General features: G+C 42.5%; 1 protein-coding gene across 1 annotated transcript; it reads right to left on the bottom strand.

The window, feature by feature from the left end:
* Nucleotides 1-3,558: 3,558 nt before the first annotated feature.
* Nucleotides 3,559-20,749, bottom strand: LOC119909378 (NLR family CARD domain-containing protein 3-like). The gene is given in 12 exon segments (XM_038727583.1): nt 3,559-4,385; nt 4,614-4,660; nt 10,938-11,111; nt 11,254-11,427; nt 11,526-11,950; nt 11,952-13,330; nt 13,608-13,836; nt 14,017-14,095; nt 14,761-14,820; nt 14,921-15,019; nt 15,911-16,042; nt 16,130-20,749. Coding segments are annotated over 12 exon segments (3,513 nt in total). The 5' UTR covers nt 16,279-20,749; the 3' UTR covers nt 3,559-3,819.
* Between the last annotated feature and the right edge of the window lie 459 nt (nt 20,750-21,208).

The following is a 21,208-nucleotide window of genomic DNA, read 5'->3' as shown; positions in this document are numbered from 1 at the left end:
AAGTCTGGAAATAATAGCTGCAAAATAACTAGAAATCTGAAAACTGACAGATTGAAGCTAAATCATCATTTTAGACTGTGGCGTCTGGCCGAATAGTCAATAAAGTGAAATCTGTTTTTATTAATATGGAATGAAATACTGATTACTGTGAAAAATACTTCAGGAGTTTGTTTCTGTATATAACACTTCCTGTTGTTGCGTCACTTTGTGTTGAAAAGTGAACATCAGGGCTCAGATGTGATGATGAAATATATCGGGCTCCTTTTGACCATCAAACACTTCATTTCCTGCACTCTGGAAACATTTTCTGCAACAACATCTGCTGGAAATGTCTTTATTTCTTTGAAGGGAAACACTAAATATAGGTTACCGGTGAGGATTCAAATCTAAAACTAGAACAGAATATAATGCAGAAATCAGCAGCTTGTTTTTCTTTTAGCTTCACTTACTTTTTTGTTTCTTCTAGATTTAAACTGCACGGCAGCTTTTCTTATTGTGCAAACAAACCTTTCTCAAAGCATTTTCATTTGTTACTTAACATTTCTTGTTGCTAGTTTTCACAACAGTTTGAATAAATTGTGCTTTTAAAAAGTGACGCAGACATTTTTGCACATTCCTGTCAAATATCCTGTTTATTTGTTGGATTATTTTGTGTACTTTTTTGGATCTCTTGACTTTCTCTTTCTTTATATTTCTGTACTTTATGTGTCCTGTTAAGCAGCAACACACTGAGGCAAATTGCTCGTATGTGAAAATGTAGCTGGCAATAAACCTGATTGTGATTCTGAGATGAACTGTTTGGACAGATGCATGTTGGTGATGCAGACTGTAGGAACAGCTTTGGAAAAGTGGCTTCAGTTTAGAGCGCTGAAGAAAAAGTCTGTAATAATTCTGTGTTCCAGCTTCTCCAGTGTGACGAGTTGCTGCTTTTCTGTTTTGGATCTCAGTAAAGTGAATAAACAGGAGCTCTGTAGACGTCAGCCTGAGCTCTGGAGATGGAAAAGAATCATTATTTGCAGGTCAAGAGGGGAAAAAAGGAAAGAAAGATGAATTTAAAAGAGACAGGAGGGACAAAGAGTTGAGATTCTAGGAAGAAGAAAGTAAAAAGAAAGAAAGAAGACAGTAAAACAGAGTGTGTCCATTAAAAAGCCCAGCGGAGTCATTTCAGCTGTTTTTAAAGAGTCAAATCAAAGTGGACGTTAACATTAACCCTCCTCTCATAACCAGCCACACAGTTTCCCTTCAGCCAACACGTTCAAATAAGAAGAAGAAGAATCATCTCCTGAAAACATTTTGGAAACACAGAGTCACAGGTTTGATCCCAGCAGCACACTGTGAGCTTCTCACACAGCAAATACACCATGTGGCCAAAAGTATGTGGACGGCTCCACGTCTGTCCTCCAGATGTTGAAGTGGCTGCGGGGATTTGATCCTGTTCAGACACCAGAGCATCAGCGAGGTCAGGTCCGGCTCGTGTCGGAGGGGGTTCAGGTCTGGACTCTGTCCTGTATCACTGTGTGCAGGAGCGTTCAGATCTCCTGTCGTTGGATCCAAGAGGCAGCAGCAGCAGTTAGATATCTGATGTTTGGTGTTGCTGCAGATCTTCACTGAAGCTCCTTGTTGTTTCCATCCAGTCAAAGATTCTTTTCATGTTTGCTGGATCATTTTAAACACATTCAGACACATTTGGGATCTTTGGAAACTTTTTCATCTCTACTAGAATTTAAACCAAAGTTCTGTGAGTTTGAAGAAGGAAGTGAAAAACCAAATAAAGATGGAGTCACGGTGTGGGAACAACATGAAGCCGTCAGGTGCAACAAAAAGCAGCTTCCCCTGTGACCCCACAGAGAGAGAAGAACAACACACTTTCTTTCTTTCTTTCTTTATTTGGCAGGGACATTAACCAACATCTCAGTTCACACATCAGTGTAAATGTGGCGGAGTTAGTTAAAGAGCTAATGTTCAGCAGAGAGATAAAACAGTGAGAGTTTGTAAAGGTCAGAGGTGAGGCAGTGAGATTCCTCATGACATCAGGATCTTCAGGGTTCTGAACAGAAACACAGATCTTCATGTTGCTGCTCATTTTAACTTGAAACCCTCTGTGGTGGGGGAGGAGCTCAGTGAGAGGTAAACCATGCTTTGGAATGGAAATGGATTTTCATGCGAGTGTCCTCCAGACGAGCCCGTCCTCGTTCCAGTGGTGAGATAGTGCTGACCCTGAAGCAGGATTAAAGCTGCATGCTCAGAGACAAGCAGCTCACTCCGGTGATACTCTGATGCTGAGTGTTTCCCACTGAGTCTGCAAGAAAACCCACAGAAAGACAAGTGCTCGCCTCACGCTGTTTATTAGAAAACAAGAGTCACCATCATTCATGTGAGAGGACTCGGACGCTCGGAGCTGAAGGTGAACATGCACGACCGGAGTCTGGGACTTTAGAGACGTCTGACGCCCGAGTGTCTGAGGCTCGCTCACCGCTGTGATCAACAAGAACCTGCTGGCTTTTCAACACTGACTTTCTGCTGAGTTATTCAAGTGGGGAAAGGAGTCCTGGGGCCGCTGCGAGAACCGAGTGTTAAAGTACTTTAGTCAGGAAATCACAGACTCACTAGATCAGAAGGGAGAGTTTATATAAAACCTGGTGCGGTTCTTCGCCTGCATTACTTGATTCTTTCACCAAATCTTCTGTAACTATGGAACAGACCATCTGCTTCCTGTTTACAGCGGCACGCGCACGCCCAGTGTACGTGAACGGCCACTAGATGTGCGTTTTCAGTCGCTTTAATGTAGACGTATCATCTCTGATACGCAGCTAAAACGCTGCTGTGGACGTTTTAATTCTGTCTTTCTAAACTCAAACGGAGTAGTGTGGGCGGGGCCTTAGTCCAAAAACATTTCATTAGTTAGTTAGTCGCAGCGGCTACGACCAGGACTCTGACTCCAGGGGAGAAGGCAGCGGGTTCAGGCAGGAAGTGGGAGAAGAGCAACTTCATTCATAAGTAACGTTATACATCGTGTGTGTGTGTATGTGAGTGTTTGGGTCATGTGATCACCACGTGAGAAGGTTTGAGAACTCTGATGAACACGCTGAAGTACTGCAGCTTATACAAGGTCCCCATCAACCCTGACCTTTATGTTAGTCTGATTTCTGTCAGGCAAAGCAGTTTGATTAGAAAGCACATTTCATACACAGGTCGAGTCTGTACAGAGAAGGGAAAACAACACACTTGGACATTAAAGTCCACCTGCTAGTACAGCTGAGTGTGTATTTATAAAAGTGTTCTCTGGTTGCTGTGCTGATAAATGTTGGGAACTCACTGGCTGATGAGCAGCAGGTCATGAGGAGTATGTAGCATAAACTATGTTTGTTAGAACTACTTCATATCATAAAAATAATAATAAAAAAACTAAATCCTATTATATAGCTCTACATTTTTCAAATAATAATAAACCTTCAAGGTTCCTTCCTGCCTTACTTATCTTTTTTTTGTTAAGCCTTTGTGAGGATCAAACTCAGCAGGAAAAGAAATGTACTTGAGCAACACAATAAATCAAGAGTATTTGTTGAGCTCAAACCTTTATTGAAGTGAATAAGAAGCTCTGCAGCCATCAGCAGCTACTAGATGCTGCTCCAAGAAAACTTGAAGTGAAAATCAAAGTCAACACAGTTTGTACACAAGTTCAGCCCTGAGATCATTTCACCATTTCTAAGAAAACACATTTCTGACATTAAAGGCACAATCAGTGAGCCAGATGTTAACCAAAGTGAAGCCTCGTCCACCACCAACATTTAAACCACAGGACTGGAAGTTGTTTCCCTCCTACACAGAACACAGAGACACTGAGGAACCAGAGGACCAGAACCCCAAACCAGGATAAAGAGGTTCAGTGAATGTGGTGTTGAAGGTGTGGAGGTGGATCAGTGTGTCAGAGGAGACTCTGTAGAAGGACAGAGAGCCAGCAGGACAGTCCACATACACTGCTGCTCTGTTAGAGGAGGAGGAGAACGAGGAAGAAGAGGAGGACGAGGAGGAGGAGGAGAGAGGGAGGTCTGTTACGCTGTTATTGTGCCAGACAGAGAAACGACCAGCAGAGCACTTCAGACTCCAGGACTGATCATTCAATCCAAACACACAGTCTTTACTGTCTCCTCTCCTTCTGATTCCTCTGTAACTCACTGATATATAAACTCCTCCTCTCCACTCGACCTCCCAGTAACAACGACCAGTCAGACCATTTCTACACAGCAGCTGTTCCCAGTGGTCAAATCTCTCTGGATGATCAGGATATGGCTGCTCCTCTCTCACCAGCGTCACCTTCCTGTTGTTGTCAGACAGTTTGAGGTTTCTGTTTGCTGTGTTTGTGTCCAGTGTGAGTTCACAGAAATCTGATGGAGAGAACGAGACACAACACAGCAGCAGTTTATCATCAGACACATCTGAAGGTTTATTCTTTGTTTGTGTGCTGATGTTGTTCATTTCTATAAAGTTTAATGATGATGCATTTAGTCAGTAATGTTTGAATGAATAAATATCACAACTATCAACTTTGTATTGAAAGAGAAACTGACTGTGTGCTGTTTTGTCATCATGAGTCAGATTGAATCCACACTTACACTTCCTCACACCAGGTTTTAACCTCTGCTCTCCACCATGGTCCACCCTGGAGGAAGAAACACAGTCAGAGTGATTTTCTATCCAACATGAGTCCTAACTGCTGTTCAACATGAAGCAGTGTTCCTCAGTTTGTCAGTGTGACAGAGAAACAGGCTGAAACTCATCTGTGTCAACTGTCTCCAGGATTCTTTCACTGTTTGACGAAGAATGAGGATGTCAAATATTGTCCTCTGCATGTTGTCCTGCTAAATCAACATTTTGTCCAGCATACACACATGAACCACTAAACTTTTTCCAGATCAGTCTGACCACCAGATTCAACTGGTATTGTATAATTTATATGTCAGAAACAGCAGGTCTGAGGACAGAGAGTCCATATGATGGACAGATTGTAAAGCTTTCTGAGACAAGTTTGTGATTTTGCACTTGATAAATAAAACTGACTTGACTTCATATTTCATATCAATGAAGGACTGTATTTTAGAGACAGATGAGGCTAAATGATGAAGTTAACAGAGATTAAAGGCACCTAGAAGGTTTTTCTCTCAGCAGTAAATCATTTACACTGTAATTATATGCATCTACATTTGCTCATTTTGCTTTAAATATTTAACAGTTGTATTCATAATAAAAACTAGTGTTTACAGCAAACAGTGTTGGGCAAGCCACTTGTAAATGTAGTGAGCCAAGCTACCAGTTAACTCTACATTAAATGAAGCTTCACAACACTGAAGCTACAACCAGGAGAAACGTAAATGTATTTCCTCACAAACTGAGAACAACCAGTGGAAAAACATTATTAGTGTTTGTTAGTTTAATAGTTGTACTGTTTGTCAAAAAAGTAGGAAATATTTTCAATGTACGATTTATTTAGTTTAGTTTTTTTGTTTAATTTCTATGTAGCGGGGTTCTCTTCCAAACTCCTCAAAATAGGAGAAAACACAGGCATAGTTGAAAAATAGTGGCGTGATTTTTATTATGCAAACAGTGAAAAAAACTTGCATAAAGAAAACAAAACAAAAAAAATAACTATTTGAAAAAAGTAATTTATAACTTATGCAATAATAAAGTTACACAAAAACCCAACATACAACTCACTAGTTACCTCCTCTGTAACCAGGCCAAGACCAAAGCTGCGACTTTTAAAGACAGTAGCCCCTCCTACTAGGCTTAACCATTATTTACACAACATAATAAATAGATTTTACCACCTTCAGAAAAGGATTTATCTCTATTAGACTATTTTCAACAATAATTATATCCAACATTTTCCTTCCCCTGGAACAGTTACTTACATCACAAATTATTACTACAACCAAAAACCATAATTTTGCAGTTCACATGACCATGAAAGCGTGCGAGAACATGCTATTTAAAAGACGGAAATGTTACACTCCCGTTTAGCCAAACTGAATGGGAAACAGAGCAGCGATGCATCTCGACACACAGTGTTTGATGTTTGTTTAAATGTATGCTTAAAGAAGAGCAGAACTACCAAGTGTGCACCCTTGATCGCGCTACTTAAACAGTAGAAGAAACACGCATAATAGCGAGGTTTATTTTAATTGAGGCTGGAAGGGAGCGGGAAGTGAGTGAGTATGTGCGTGTGTGTGTGTGCGTGCGCGTCCTGCCCTCACATTATATATATATATAAAAAATACCCCTCTCACCCCTTGTGGGGTGGTATGTGTCATCCTCAAGCTCGGAAGCCTGGGAGTTTGAGGGGTCTGCGGCTGTGGTAGGAGGTGGAGCGGGTTGGTCATTAATCAGAAGGTCGGCGGTTCAATCCCGACTCCCCCAGGCTGCGTGTCGAAGTGTCCTTGGGCAAGATACTGAACCCCGAATTGCCCCTGGCGGCTGTTCCGCCAGTGTATGAATGTGTGTGAATGTTAGTTTATGTTTGAGCACTTAGGCTCAGTGAGTGAATGAAAAAAAGACTAGAAAGGCGCTATACAAATACGGAGCATTTACATTTATCTTAGCTGTTCCTAGGACTGCACTCTTCTGGACAGAGACCTCTGATGTTTTACCTGGAATCTGCTGTAGCCACTCTCCCAGTTTGGGGGTCACAGCCCCCAGTGCTCCGATCACCTCTGGCACCACTGTTGCTCTTACTCTCCACATCTTTTCTAGCTCCTCTTTCAGCCCTTGGTATTTCTCAAGCTTCTCGTGTTCCTTCTTTTTGATGTTGCTGTCGCTGTTTGTCGATCAGCATGATGTCTGGTTGGTTAGCCATCATCTGTTTGTCAGTCTGGAGCAAAGATCCTGTGAAGTCCCACAGGATCTTAGCTCGGTCATTCTCAACTACCTCAGGAGGTGTCTTCCATTTTGACCTTGGTACTTCCAGCCCATACTCATGGCAGATGTTTCTGTACACTATGCCAGCTACCTGGTTATGGCGTTCCATGTATGCACTTCCTGCCAGCATCTTACACCCTGCTGTTATGTGCTGGACTGTCTCAGGGGCATCCTTGCACAGTCTGCACCTGGGGTCCTGCCTGGTGTGGTAGACCCCAGCCTCTATTGATCTTGTGCTGAGTGCCTGTTCTTGTGCCGCCATGATTAGTGCTTCTGTGCTGTCCTTCAGTCCAGCCTTTTCCAGCCACTGGTAGGATTTCTGGATATCAGCCACTTCTTCTATTTGTCTGTGGTACATGGTTTCCGTTAGCCTGCGGCACCCCAAGGTATTTGTAGCTATCCTGAACATCTGCAATGTGGCCTTCTGGTAGTTCAATCCCCTCGGTTCTGATCATCTTCCCTCTTTTTGATACCATGCGACCACACTTGTCCAGTCCGGACGACATTCCAATGTCGTTGCTGTAGATCCTGGCTAGCCAGGTAGCCAGTCTTTGTGATGATCTGGCTGAGGTGGTTCAGGCCTATGCAGAACAGCAGCGGGGATAGTGCATCACCTTGGTATATGCCGCATTTGATGGTGACTTGTGCAATTGGCTTTTAGTCGGAGCTCATTGGTCTCGGTTATGGCTTTAGTGTGGGGATGATGATGACATCTCCCCGCTGACCTGTCGTCCTTGCTCCCCCTTGCTGTAGCATATTTGTTGTACTTCATCAATCTCTAGTTGTGATAGGAGCTGCCGTTTGCGGATGTTAGAACACTGAGCTAGGAGTTGTTTCTTTGTCAGTGTTGATGATGGGTTTCGAAGCATCCATATATCCCATAGTCCCTGCATATAACCCCTCTCACTGGGGTTGCTTGTATAGTAGCATTGCATCAGATCCATATTTTCTGCTCTGTCCATGAATGTCTTGTTCGAGTAGCCCACTACTAGTACTACAGATTTTCAGGCACGATGGTGAGACACCGTCAGGTCCAGGAGCCTTCCTGATCTTCTGCCTGTGGAAGAGGTGGCTCACGTCCTCTTCACAGATCTTGAGTGCAGGTGAGAGGTCAGAGGGGGAAGGTGACTGTTTGAAGATGGCGTTGGAGTGGGGGACAGGTGTGTCTGGGCTTTTCAAACCTACAGTAGAAACCATTCAGCTCATCTGCCAGTCGTTGAGTACCAGCAGTGTTGGGGGATGGTCTGTTGTAGTTTGTGAGTGTCCGCAGGCTTCTCCACACTGACGCAGGGTCGTTGGCTGCAAAGCTGTTATTTAGCTTTTCAGCATAGCTCCTCTTTGCAGCTTTGATCTCTTTAGTCAGCGTGTTCCTGGCCTGGTTGTACAGGACTCTGTCCCCACTTCTGAAGGCCTCCTCCTTGGTCTGACGAAGCTGCCTGAGTTTTCTGTGAACCAGGGTTTTTGGTTGTTGTATGTGTGGAAGGTTTTAGTCGGCACACACGTCCTCACAAAAACTGATGTCTGTAAGATGTCACAGTGTCAGTTAGTTCGTCCAGGTCAGCGGCTGCAGCCTCAAAAAGACTCCAGTCAGTGCAGTCAAAGCAGGCCTGTAAATCCAGCTTTGACTCGTTGGTCCTTCTTTTCACAGTCTTTACAACAGGTTTAGCAGATTTCAGTTTTTGCCTGTGTGTCGGGAGAAGATGAGTCCCAAGGCTGCACGGGGAACAGAGCGATAGGCGTCCTTTAATGTTGTGTAGCAGTGGTCCAGTGTGTTAGTGTCCCTGGTGGGACACTTAATATGCTGTCTGTACTTTGGAAGTTCATGACTGAGGTTTGCTCTGTTAAAGTCCCCAAGAACAATGAGCAGGGAGTCTGGTTTTTCTCCACTTAGTGAGTTATCTGGTCAGCCAGGTGTAGTAACGCCTCACTAACACAGGCCTGAGGTGGAATGTAAACAGTGACCAGGAACAAACGAGGAAAACTCCCGCGGTGAATAAAACAGTTTACAGTCTCTAGGTGAGGCCTGCATGATTTCTTCAACACCGTGACCTGTACACCAACCTTCGTTTATATAGAAACAGAGTCCGCCTCCCCGTGTTTTTCCCGTGAGCTCCCTTTCGCGATCCGCGAGGATGAGATTAAATCCCTGTAGATGAAATGTGCTGTCCGGGATGCGCTCGGTGAGCCAGGATTGGGTGAAACAGAGGGCGGCAGATCTGCAGAAGTCTGAGTTAGTTCTGTTGAGGAGCAGCAGTTTGTCCATTTTGTTGGCCAGAGAGCGGACATTCGCCAGGTGGATTGAAGGGAGCGCAGTGCGAAATCCCTGCTGTTTCAGCTCTCCAACTAGTAACTCCGGGAAAGTTCCAAGGTCAATAAAGAGTGGTGGAATAGTATGAGTAGTTGAAAGTCCAATGTTTAAGAGCTTTTCTCTGGTAAAAGTTACCAGAGAAGAGCAACAAAAACACAAAAACCACTACGGAGCGTAATCCCGAGGCGGCCGGCTGCGGCGCCATCTTGAAATTATATAAGTATATATATATATACACACATACACATACACATATACACACACTTATATATATAGACTTGATTTGGACTAGCTAACGTTGTGCTGTAGAAAACAAACTCTCAAATGATATATGATTCAAAATGAAGAGTTTTCAGAAGACCGGTCAAACTTTTAGTTGGAAAGTGATAATAAAGATGAGATTGACACAATCTAAAGTTCACAAACTTGGTGTAAAATAGACAAAACATAATGTTTAGAAATATAAATTATTTTTATACACTGTAGGTGGGGGTCAACACGCTGCAGAGCGTCTACTAACTGGAATTTTAGCCTCACTCCACTCGCTGCCTGTACATTATAGGATTCATTTGAAGATTCTTTTATTTGCTTTTAAATGTCTTAATGGTCTTGCCCCACCCAAATCTCTGAGCTGCTACCCCCCTATAGACCCACCCGTTCTCTCAGTTCAGCTGATCAACTGCTCCTAAGTGTGCCCAAAACAAAGCGCAAGCTAAAAGGGGGACCGAGCTTTTGCTGTAGCAGCTCCTAAACTGTAGAACGATCTACCTCTGCACATTAGACAGGCATCTTCACTGTCTGTTTTAAGTCTCTTCTTAAAACCCACCTCTTTTCCTTGCCCTTTGAAAACTGAAGGTCACATTTCTTGTTTTGATAGCATTGATTTTATTGTTTCATTGTATGGTTGTTATTGTTTTTACTTGATTGTATGCATCGTGTGAGCTATGTATTTAGTGTCTTTTATTTATTTATGTATATTTGTTTTTTCTGTACAGCACTTTGTGTCCACTTTGGATGTTTAAAGTCAGGGTTCGAGTTATAATCTGAGCTTCGTGGGGGTCTCTAATATAGTCTACTACTACTAATGTTACCGCAGATAAATAAATAAATAGGGCTCAGATTAGGGCTGTGACGGCACACCAGGGTCACGAGATCAAGACGAGAACATATTTTAACAGTATTTTGAATAAATATTCAAGCATTTAACACTTAATTTCCTGCATTCTGGAGATATTTTCTGCACCACTTTATGGAGGAAATGTCTTTACTTATATAAAGGGAAGCACAAATTCAGGTGGGAAGTGACAATTCTGAATATAAAAATAAAATAGAATAATGCAGTATTAATAATGCATTATTTTTTTTAGCTTAAGGTACTTTTTTTGTTTACATTGCAGGTTTTCAGAATTGTGCAAATAAACCTTTCTCAAAGCATTTTCATTTGTTATTTAACATTTCATGGTGCAAATTTTTTTAAGAACATTTTTAACAAATGCTTTCAAAAAGTGATGTGGACAACATCTGCCATTTCAAAAAGTGGTGGGGACATATATCCAAGTGGAGATCCAAGTGTTTCTCAACTCAGGCCTACTCACTGCTCTGACCAGAATGAGGAGACATAAGACGTCCTTCATGATGATGGACTCCAGTAGACTGACATTAAATAAGAGAAAATAGAGACACCTGCAGAATGTGAGCTCTTGTTGTCTGTCCAAACCTGAGAGTGTCCAGTCTCCAATGTGGATCCTCCAATCCAGCAGACAGCAACTTCACCCCTGAGTCTCCTGGATGATTGTAGCTCAGATCCAGCTCTCTCAGATAGGAGGGGTTGGAGCTCAGAGCTGAGGCCAGAGAAGCACAGGATTTCTCTGTGATCAGACAGCCTGACAGCCTGGAATCAGGAAAACATCATAAACTCTGTGTTTTAGAAAATCATATGAGCAGGAAAATCCTACAGACCATTTTCACTAACATGAGCCTAAAACCAGATGAGCAGGATTTAGAAAGAAAGTAAGAAACAGCTTAATACTGACCTGAGAGTTTCCAGTTTGCAGTGTGGACTCTCAAGTCCAGCAGACAGCAGCTTCACTCCTGAATCCTGCAGGTCGTTGTAACTCAGGTCCAGCTCTCTCAGACTAGAGGAATGTGAGCTGAGAACTGAGGACAGAGCTTTACAGCTTCTCTCTGAGAGGTTACAGCCACTCAACCTGAAAAAGGATTAGCAATGGACACAAACTAAATTATTTATTTGTCAAATATAAAATTAAGTATTTTTAAAATTGCACATATACATCTATCCACCTACACAGCTTTGTTGGAGGCTTTGACCACTGGCAGCAGTCTCAGAAGAGCCTCCTCTGAAGCAGAGTATTTCTTCAGGTCAAACACGTCCAGATCTTTTTCTGATGACAGTAAGATGAAGCCCAGAGCTGACCACTGAGCAGGAGAGAGTTTATCTGTGGAGAGACTTCCTGAACTCAGGGACTGTTGGATCTGATCCACTAGAGAACGATCATTCAGTTCATTCAGACAGTGGAACAGATTGATGCTTCTCTCTGGAGACAGATTCTCACTGATCTTCTTCTTGATGTACTGGACTGTTTTCTGATTGGTCTGCGAGCTACTTCCTGTCTGTGTCAGCAGACCTCGTAGGAGAGTCTGATTGGTCTGCAGTGAAAGACCCAGGAGGAAGCGGAGGAACAAGTCCAGGTGTCCATTTGGACTCTGTAAAGGCCTTGTCCACAGCACTCTGGTAGAGATGTGTTAGTTTAGGTTTGTCTCTGAAGACTTTAGACTGCCGGTAGGTTGTTTGTTCTTCTGCCAGCAGATTGACACCAGAGTTGATGAAGGTCAGATGGACATGAAGAGCAGCCAGAAACTCCTGAACACTCAGATGGACGAAGCAGAACACCTTGTCTTGGTACAGTCCTCTCTCCTCTTTAAAGATCTGTGTGAACACTCCTGAGTACACTGAGGCTGCTCTGATATCGATGCCACACTCTGTCAGGTCGGATTCATAGAAGATCAGGTTTCCTTTCTGCAGCTGCTCAAAAGCCACTTTTCCCAGAGACTCAATCATCTTCCTGCTCTCTGGACTCCAGTGCTGATCTGTCTCAGCTCCTCCATCATACTTGATGTTCTTCAGTGTGGACAGAACCACCAGGAAGTGGATGTACATCTCAGTCAGGGTCTTGGGCAGCTCTCCTCCTTCTCTGGTCTCCAACACCTCCTCCAGAACTGTAGCAGTGATCCAGCAGAAGACTGGGATGTGGCACATGATGTGGAGGCTTCGTGATGTCTTGATGTGGGAGATGATCCTGCTGGCCTGCTCCTCATCTCTGAACCTCTTCCTGAAGTACTCCTCCTTCTGTGGAGCAGTGAACCCTCTGACCTCTGTCACCATGTCAACACACTCAGGAGGGATCTGATTGGCTGCTGCAGGTCGTGTGGTTATCCAGAGGCGAGCAGAGGGAAGCAGGTTCCCCCTGATGAGGTTTGTCAGCAGCACATCCACTGAGGTGGACTCTGTAACATCAGTCAGGACCTCATTGTTGTGGAAGTCCAGAGGAAGTCGACACTCATCCAGACCGTCAAAGATGAACACAACCTGGAACTCTTCAAAGCTGCAGATTCCTGCTTCTTTGGTTTCAGGAAAGAAGTGATGAACAAGTTCCACCAAGCTGTACTTTTTCTCTTTCAGCACATTCAGCTCTCTGAAAGTGAATGGAAATGTGAACTGTATGTCCTGGTTGGCTTTGTCTTCAGCCCAGTCCAGAGTGAACTTCTGTGTTAAGACTGTTTTCCCAATGCCAGCCACTCCCTTTGTCATCACTGTTCTGATTGGTTCATCTCTTCCAGGTGAGGCTTTAAAGATGTCTTCTTGTCTGATGGTTGTTTCTGGTCTGTCTGGTTTCCTGGATGCTGTTTCAATCTGTCTGACCTCATGTTCATCATTGACCTCTGCAGTCCCTCCCTCTGTGATGTAGAGCTCTGTGTAGATCTGGTTCAGAAGGGTTGGGTTTCCTGCTTTAGCAATCCCCTCAAACACACACTGGAACTTCTTCTTCAGGTTAGACTTGAGTTTACGTCGGCACACTGGAGCAACAGTTCCTGAATGAAGAAACAAGACATGTGATTAATAAGTGGATGCTGCAGTAAATCTGATAAATGTAAACTTTAAGACATCAAGATGATATTTATTTTCCTCCTCCATGAAATCTCTTCAGCTCATCAGCTGTGAACAGTTTCTGAGTTTCAGCCCAGAAGAATTCATAGATCTGATCCAAATGTGTGCATCATATTAACAGCAGAGTTTGAAATGGAAACTTCTCCCATGTTGCCTCCATTTCCTCTTTCCATCATGTTAAATCTGTTCAAATCCTCTTACTGCTCTGCAGACGCTCAGCCAGCTCCTCCTGCTTCATTCTCCTCAGGAAGTGCAGTGTGATCTTCAGAAATGCCTCTCTGCTGCTCCTCCTCTGCTCCTCCTCCTCACCGTCCAACACCTCCTCATCCTCCCTCTGACTCTCTAAGCATGCTGGGTAATCTGGACTCAGAACCCTCTGGAACTTCTTCACCTCGTTCTTCACAAACCTGCCAATGTTTTCCTGGAGCAGCTGGAACAGAAGAAAATGTAAAGTTGAACTGGTAGAAGTCAACATCAGATCATCTGTGACAGACAGAAAGCCTGCTGGTCTGCAGAGTGCAGCATGGAGACTGGATCAGAATGCTGCTTCACTATTTACTTTGTGGCTCCTGTAATTAGCAGTAGTAGCTGAGCTTGTACATTTACACACCATAAATATGGAGTCCAGGTCTGTTTGATGCTGCTGGGCAGACTGACCACTGGGAACCTCTGAGCTCTGCTGATCAACTCTGTGAAGAAATATGATTTGAACATATAATGACAAACAGTGTTACATGTGCTGTGTTATATCTAGTGGACCCCGGTAGAAACAGATCCTCATACACGTTGAAAAGTCTCACATCTTCATTACAATTATTTCTGTTTAGAAATATTAAATTTAGCTAATTATGCAAAAAAAGTATTTACTTGGCAAAATACTTCTCCTGTATCTTGGTATAAAAATGTATGATCTGGTCACTTTCCATGGAAACACTGCTGGGTGCAGGTAGACTGGACTCTGCTGATCCTGATAAATGCACAGGTTCACTGAAATTCCTCCAGGAGAAAATGCTGCTGTTTTACTCATCCAGCTGTGTCTCAGTGTGGACATCAGTGGACTGAGAGGCTGATGAGGTCCTGCTGGACTCTAACTGGACTTAACTATGAGCACACAAAAGGGCATGCTCATACTTTTTATATTCTTACTTTAATGTTAGTATGTGTTTGTTTTTGCACTGTTCTTTGAACCTGGTTCATTTCTGTGCTGCTGATGTGACATGAGAATTTCCCTCTGGGAATAAATAAAGTGTCTATTATTATTTTTAATTACCAAAGAACGGTGCAGGACCAAAACCTACCTGAGAGCTCTTTTTAGGAGAGTCAACAAAACAACACAAACATTTAAGATTTTTACTTTTGTTCAGCACAATTATGTCCAGCTTTGAAGTGTACAGGGAAATCCATGGACCGGTCGCTGTTCATGGACACACAGAGTTTTATAGAGACTTTCAGTTGTTATATATCTGTCCGGCTGCAGCTTTACTGTTAGTAGCTCAAAACTAAACTTCATTTACCTGTATTGTCCTTTGAAAGCAAGAGGAGGCTCCATAGACCAGTCACTCTTCATGGACACACAGCTGGATCCAGGAGAATCTGGTCTCTGCTGATGGATCCTGGAATGAACAAAGGACTGACGAATCAAATGTGTCCTCAAAGCAGATTTAAAGGGGCATTACAGAGTTTTCAGCGGCCACTTGCGGTGCAGTTTTTTAGATTGCAGCCAGGCGTGTGCTCATACGCGTGCTTGCTTGAACTCATGAGCGAGCATAATCCGAAACACAACCGCTTTCATCCACAAATCCCGCAATAAATGCAGGAACACCAGCATGCAGGCTGTGGCTTTTCACTCAGACATGTTCAGGTTCTGTTACTTCAGCGTTCCCGTCTCAGAGGCAGATCATCACCGGCTCCGTACCTTTCATTCAGCGCAGCGAGCCGCACTTCGGCACAATACTCCTGGAAAAAACACAGGGAGACACAACATGCAGGAGACTCAGGTAAACTCCCCCTGCAGCGTTACAGTAATAGTTTTAGAAGCTGCAGGTTGAACTAATCCATGTTGGTTACATGATAAAGTTACAGTGACTGCATTTAGCTGACGTGCTACATCGGCGTTAGCTCGCCTGTTGCTTTCAGTAACTATCTTTACTATCTGTGTATCTTTCACCGGAGTCTCAGCAATGTCAGCACAGCTAAATGTATTGGATGATAACGAAACGGGTAGTGAGCTGGACTGAATATTATAACGAGTCCACTGAGAATAAGGCAGTGAAAATTTGATTTATTAATAAGTAATTTAATTGAAAAATGTACATATAGCCCCTTTAAATTATATATATATACACACACACATACTATTAGATGTATGTGTTGGTGTCTCTGGTAGTGAGTTGTCAGCTGAATCTGCAGTTTCTCAGCGTTACAGAGTTTTATAGAGACTTTCAGTTGTTTATCCGTCCGACTGCAGCTTTAAGGTTAGTAGCTCTAAACTAAACTTCATTCACCTCCTTTGTCCTTTAAAAGCAAGAGGAGGCTCCATAGACTGGTCACTCTTCATGGACACACAGCTGGGTCCAGGTCCAGGTCCAGGTCCAGGTCCAGGTCCAGCAGAGTCTGGTCCCTGCTGCTGCTCTGGGCTTCAACACAACACACACAGAGCTTTGAGAGTGAATAATGATGGTGGAGTGATTTGAGTCCTGGACAGTTAGAGATCCTCATCTCACCTCTGAGCTTTGGTCTGGCTGTCATGTTCCCCACACAGAGTGCTTTTAGAGGGAGGGACTCCCTCCTCTCTGTCCTCACACTGATTCATAGCAGAGCCCACACCTTCACACAAACACAACAACATGCTGAGAGAGCTGCACTCATTCATTACAACAAGCTTTACATCTCAGGACACTTTAGTTCTCCTCAAGGTCTGTGTCTTTAAATCTTTACTTCTGTCTTTAAACATTTAAATCATGACCAGAGAGACACAGGATGGCTGATTTTACTTTGGTCCCCCTCTATTCCTGTGAGGGCCCCTGATGGCTGAGGGGCCCTAATCAAACTTCTAAGTTCCCTTCCACCCTGCTGGCTCTGGTCCACCTAGAAAGGGTCCTGGAGCCTCTGGGACAGCTGAGACCTGGACTGTGCTAAAGGGTCTTCAGTGAAACCAAGTCCGTCTCAGTGCTGGAAGATGTCTGTATTTGAGCCCTGAACTCTTCATCCATGCACTTAACTTCAGAGTATTAACAGTTAAAACTGCATGTTTCTAAAACTGCATAATCCCTCTGGTTGTTTAAATCCCTGCTGTGGTCGGGCACTAGGACCCTGAGGGAGGCTGCACTTCATCACTTCTCTGCCAAGCAACCTTTCTTCACACAGACACGGTGAAGGAAGACTGACTGAGCGTAGAGAGTGATAGAGAGTCAAACTGGAAGTTCCTGTTAGTCACTGTTACTCGCTGAACTAAAGCTACGTTAAACTGAGCTAAAGGAAAGCGGATATTTTAGTTGGCTATGGAAAACACTAGTATTGATAATGTGAACGCCATTAATATTACCCATCTCTAGTAGCCTATTTCAAAACAATGTCAGTCCCCACAGAATGTTGTTGTCAGTGAAAACTAAATGTTATAGTGTCCCTGTTAATGCTGTTGTATATGATTCCATTCATTGACCAGATGGATATTGAATATATTTTAGGAGAGAGAAGCGGGAGATTGGCAGGGCAGCTTCTTCTGAGGTCAGTCAGTTACTGATCTAAAGGTTTAAGGAAATGTGGGATGTTTTGTTCTCTTTTAACAAACACTTGTTGGCAGGTCTAGGCACCAAGGCAAAGCCTAAACTAAATTATTTCATGATATTTATTAAATTTGCTATATTCTGACAAACTTAACTTTCTGCATTTGTTGGCTGTAATATCTTAAATAAATATGTAGATGTTGCCTAAATGGCTAGGCTTTACATGAGCATATACCCACAGATATACACACAGGAAAATAAAGTAAAAGCAATCATACATTCTGTACATGCATCCATATATATAGTAATCATTCCTCCAAATATTTTATTCCATCTTATGTATGTTTGAATGCAGCCAAACTACAGAGGAAAATCACGCTCTGATTGAACCAATCCACAGTGCAGTAATTACTGTAATTAAATAGCATTCTTTGGACTTAGACATGGTATTACTTTATCACACATCTACATTAGCAGCTGGATAGCATTTAAGACACAGCCTACAAAAGAACTCAGTCTGGCTTAAGTGAATTCCCCCCATGCAGCGTTGATGTGTCTATAAGCTACATTACATGGGAGTCAGAACCATTGTATGTGGGTGGGACAAGAAGCGTCCCACTTTTTAAGACCAATGATTTTGGACTAGTAAATTCCAAAAATTCACGCTGCTCCTTCTTTAAATCCATTCCACTCGGCTCATGTAGAGTCCATGTAAGTTAACCTCCATTCCTTGTTTTCACTGCTCTCGCCTGCTGCACTGCCGGCACACAGCGAGGTGAAGAAAGTATGTTAGGATACCAGCTGCTCTGGTGTGTCTTTGTACTCACATACTGTCACTAAAAAGCTGCTTTTTAAGTGAATGTTCACCGTTTGTTCACCTGATGCGTTTCAAGGCTTCATGTTGTCTTTTTTGCAGCACTGAATTACAGTTATGCTATGTTGTTATAACACTTAACAGAGTTATCTGACATTTTTGGTTGGCCAGCTAGCTACAGTAATGTTAACATTAATCAACCAGTTAGCAGCTCTTTGAATCCTGGTCAATGAGAGAAGCTAGCTGTGCTACCAGTGCCAGATCTGATTTAGAAATGGATCGGACAAAATGATTGTTTTTTCATCTGCATGTGTGATGACTCAGCAGGGACAAAGTTGATCTACAGGAGAAACATATCTGAGAGCAACACAGAATGACTGAGAGCTGCACTGACTTAGTTTCTGTTGAGTTTTAGATTTTGAACTGGTGCAGAAAAATTCACCAGAATGTGTTTAATGCTCAAAGTTTTCTGAGGGAGGCCACCCAGACTCCCCACAGCTAATAGATTTCAGGATTCATGATAGAGACTCTATTGTCATTCTATACAAAATACAATGAAATGCAGTTTAGAGCAAAACATTGAACGTAGCAGCTTTAAAATAGCATGTAAGCAATAAGGATTTCTATGAAACATCACATCTTGTTCTCTTGATATATATATGTAAAAACAAATCAAAAAAAAATTGTTTTTCCTTCTGATGCCCATGTAACATTATCGTTGTTGACATAAGGGTAGTTCTAATACAGTAACAAAAGATGCGAGTGCAGATTTTGCAAGCGCAAGTTATGAATAACCTTTCAATCCTAGTGACGTCTCTGCCTGACACGATATTTATTTACACCCCTCAGCACTAAGTTTGGCACCACGATTCGGTTCTCTGACAGATTTAGGCAATTTAATAATCCCACAAGTTGTCACAATGCCCCTAAAATGTAATTATGTACATCTCAGATTTGCTGTAGCACCCCAAAACTGTGCTCAGGATGTAGTATTGACACAGAGTAGTTAAATAAAGTAAATTGAATTAAAAATGTTGAAAGTTTGGAAGAGAAATCCTGATTCTGTATTTCACTGAAATCATATCAAATATAGCACCAAATTCACTTTATTTTATTACAATTATAAATAAACCTCGACCTTTTTGTTACAATCCCATGTTTTAAAGGTTTGTTGTTTTAGCCCAGTTATTAGTTATACTAGCCCTTATATTTAAAATGTGGGTACAGTACCCACATGTGTTAGAGCATACCCAAAATCCTGTTAAATTCCAGAATTTAATCTGGCACCACTATTTCTTTATATTCTCACAATTTGTAATAGTGCTCAGAAAATGTGTTTCTGACTGAAATCCAAACTTCATTATAGTTTATATTTTGGGTTGGTTTGATCCCTAAATGTTAAATCATTAAGGCTTGTGCCACCATTATTGGCCCTTAGCAGCCAGTTAGTTTAGTTATACTCCATGCTGGCTCCACAGTGTTGGTAAAATTATTGTTCGAACACTTGGAGTATTGACAGTTAAACCAGAAACCTGAGCCAAGTGGATTTAAGCTCTCAGACCAGTTCAGACACGCTCTGCATGTTTCACTGATGATCTGAGCTCAGACTACAATCAGAAGCTGCTCATTTCTTCCTCGTCAGTCCTGGTGTCTGTGTGCATCTGATCTGAGGACGCCGTCACAGCCTCACAACTTTAGAGTCCACGCCTACAGTGACGTCAGAACCGGTCTAACCTGTGGCAGACTCTTTTTATTTCCCAGTTCCTCTCCCTGACCTGAGTGGTGGGGGGTTGTACCTATTTTATGTTTGTGATCCATTTGTTTTGATATTTGATGAAGGTTACAAGAACAAAAGCTTTTATTTCTTAAATAGGTTTTCCATTTGGTCGTGAGAAAGTGTCACACCTTTCCTTTACAACATCTCCATCCAGCCAGAGTCAGAAACATTACTGATGTCATTTGTAGTTTTATTCTCTGTCCACTAGATGCTGCTAACTAACCAGCTAATGAGCTAAAGATCAGCTCAGTAAACAAATCTGTGATGGAGGATCAAGTCTCAGTGATCAGACCCAACATGAGGTTTATAGGGATTTATAAATGAACTATTTTAGACAAACTCTTATTGATTTCATTCTGCTACAGTGATTTACAACCTACATTTCAAGATGACTGGAGATGAGAACTGTGGGGAAACAGTAAAGAACCTCTGCAGCTGGATGTAAAACATTAAATAACATTTAAGTGAATTTTATTTATATAGCACCTTTAAAAACTACACACGGATTCTTTTCCCTGTTGTTAAATTTCCTTTTATCTTTTTTTGTTTTGCTTTCCCCTGTATTTTGATAAGAACTTGATCCTTTTCGTAATATGTCGTAATATTTCATTATGATGAAGACCTTCAAGAAATTTTTAATGACACCTGCCTCTTCAGTTTGTTAAGGCACCACTGCACTAAACACGACCAGGGGCCTCATTTATAAACGGTGCGTACGTACAAAACAGGGCCGGAAACATACGTACGCCACTGCCCAAGCAAAGGTTGTGATCTATAAAACCAGAGCTGACGGGATTTGGTGCGTCCTGTAAGTAAACTCTGAACCATGAGAAACGGCGACTCACATGGCAGAAGGATGAAACAGTTTGAAATGAAGACGCCTCCTTTTCTGTAAAATAAATGGAAATACTACCTCTGAGTAGTTCAGGCTTAAAGCCTTTCTGAATAATCAGACACCCGTTTTTTAACTGAAGTTCACAATAAAAAGAAACATAATTTAAGATAATTTGCGGCGCACAAAAAGAACCGTTTAATCAGGAATCAGATTAATTAATACTTGCATGCAGCGCAATTTATTCTCATAAATAAGGTGAACAGGACGACAAATTATATTTAAATTGATGCTGTTTTCAATGCGTCAGTCGAGCAAATATGAGAGTGTAGTTTCGTATATTGTTATCCAACACATTCTCATCTCAATGCGTCGCTTTCAGACAGCGGGGGGCTGTCAACACCTTTATCACAAACGTAGCTACCGCTAACTAGCACTTCCGGTCTGTACGGGACGACCCAGAGCACCCGTCAAATGAGCTTTGGAGGATCATGAAACTTTCACTAGAATTAATGTCACCAACCTGTGCTGCATGTGACCTGACTCAGGGGGGTGTTCACAACGCTGCTGCAACATAATGTTAAAGTAACATTAAATAAGCTTTGTCACTCTTTCTCAAGTCGGCGGTATCTGACGCCCTGAGATGAGAACGGG

Source organism: Micropterus salmoides, unplaced genomic scaffold (assembly GCF_014851395.1).
Source record: "Micropterus salmoides isolate LMB-PRFRI ecotype aquatic unplaced genomic scaffold, ASM1485139v1 Ms_hic_scaffold_18, whole genome shotgun sequence".
Classification (NCBI taxonomy): Eukaryota; Metazoa; Chordata; class Actinopteri; order Centrarchiformes; family Centrarchidae; genus Micropterus; species Micropterus salmoides.
Note: the sequence above shows the minus strand (reverse complement) of the source record. Positions and strands in the feature narration are given on the sequence as shown.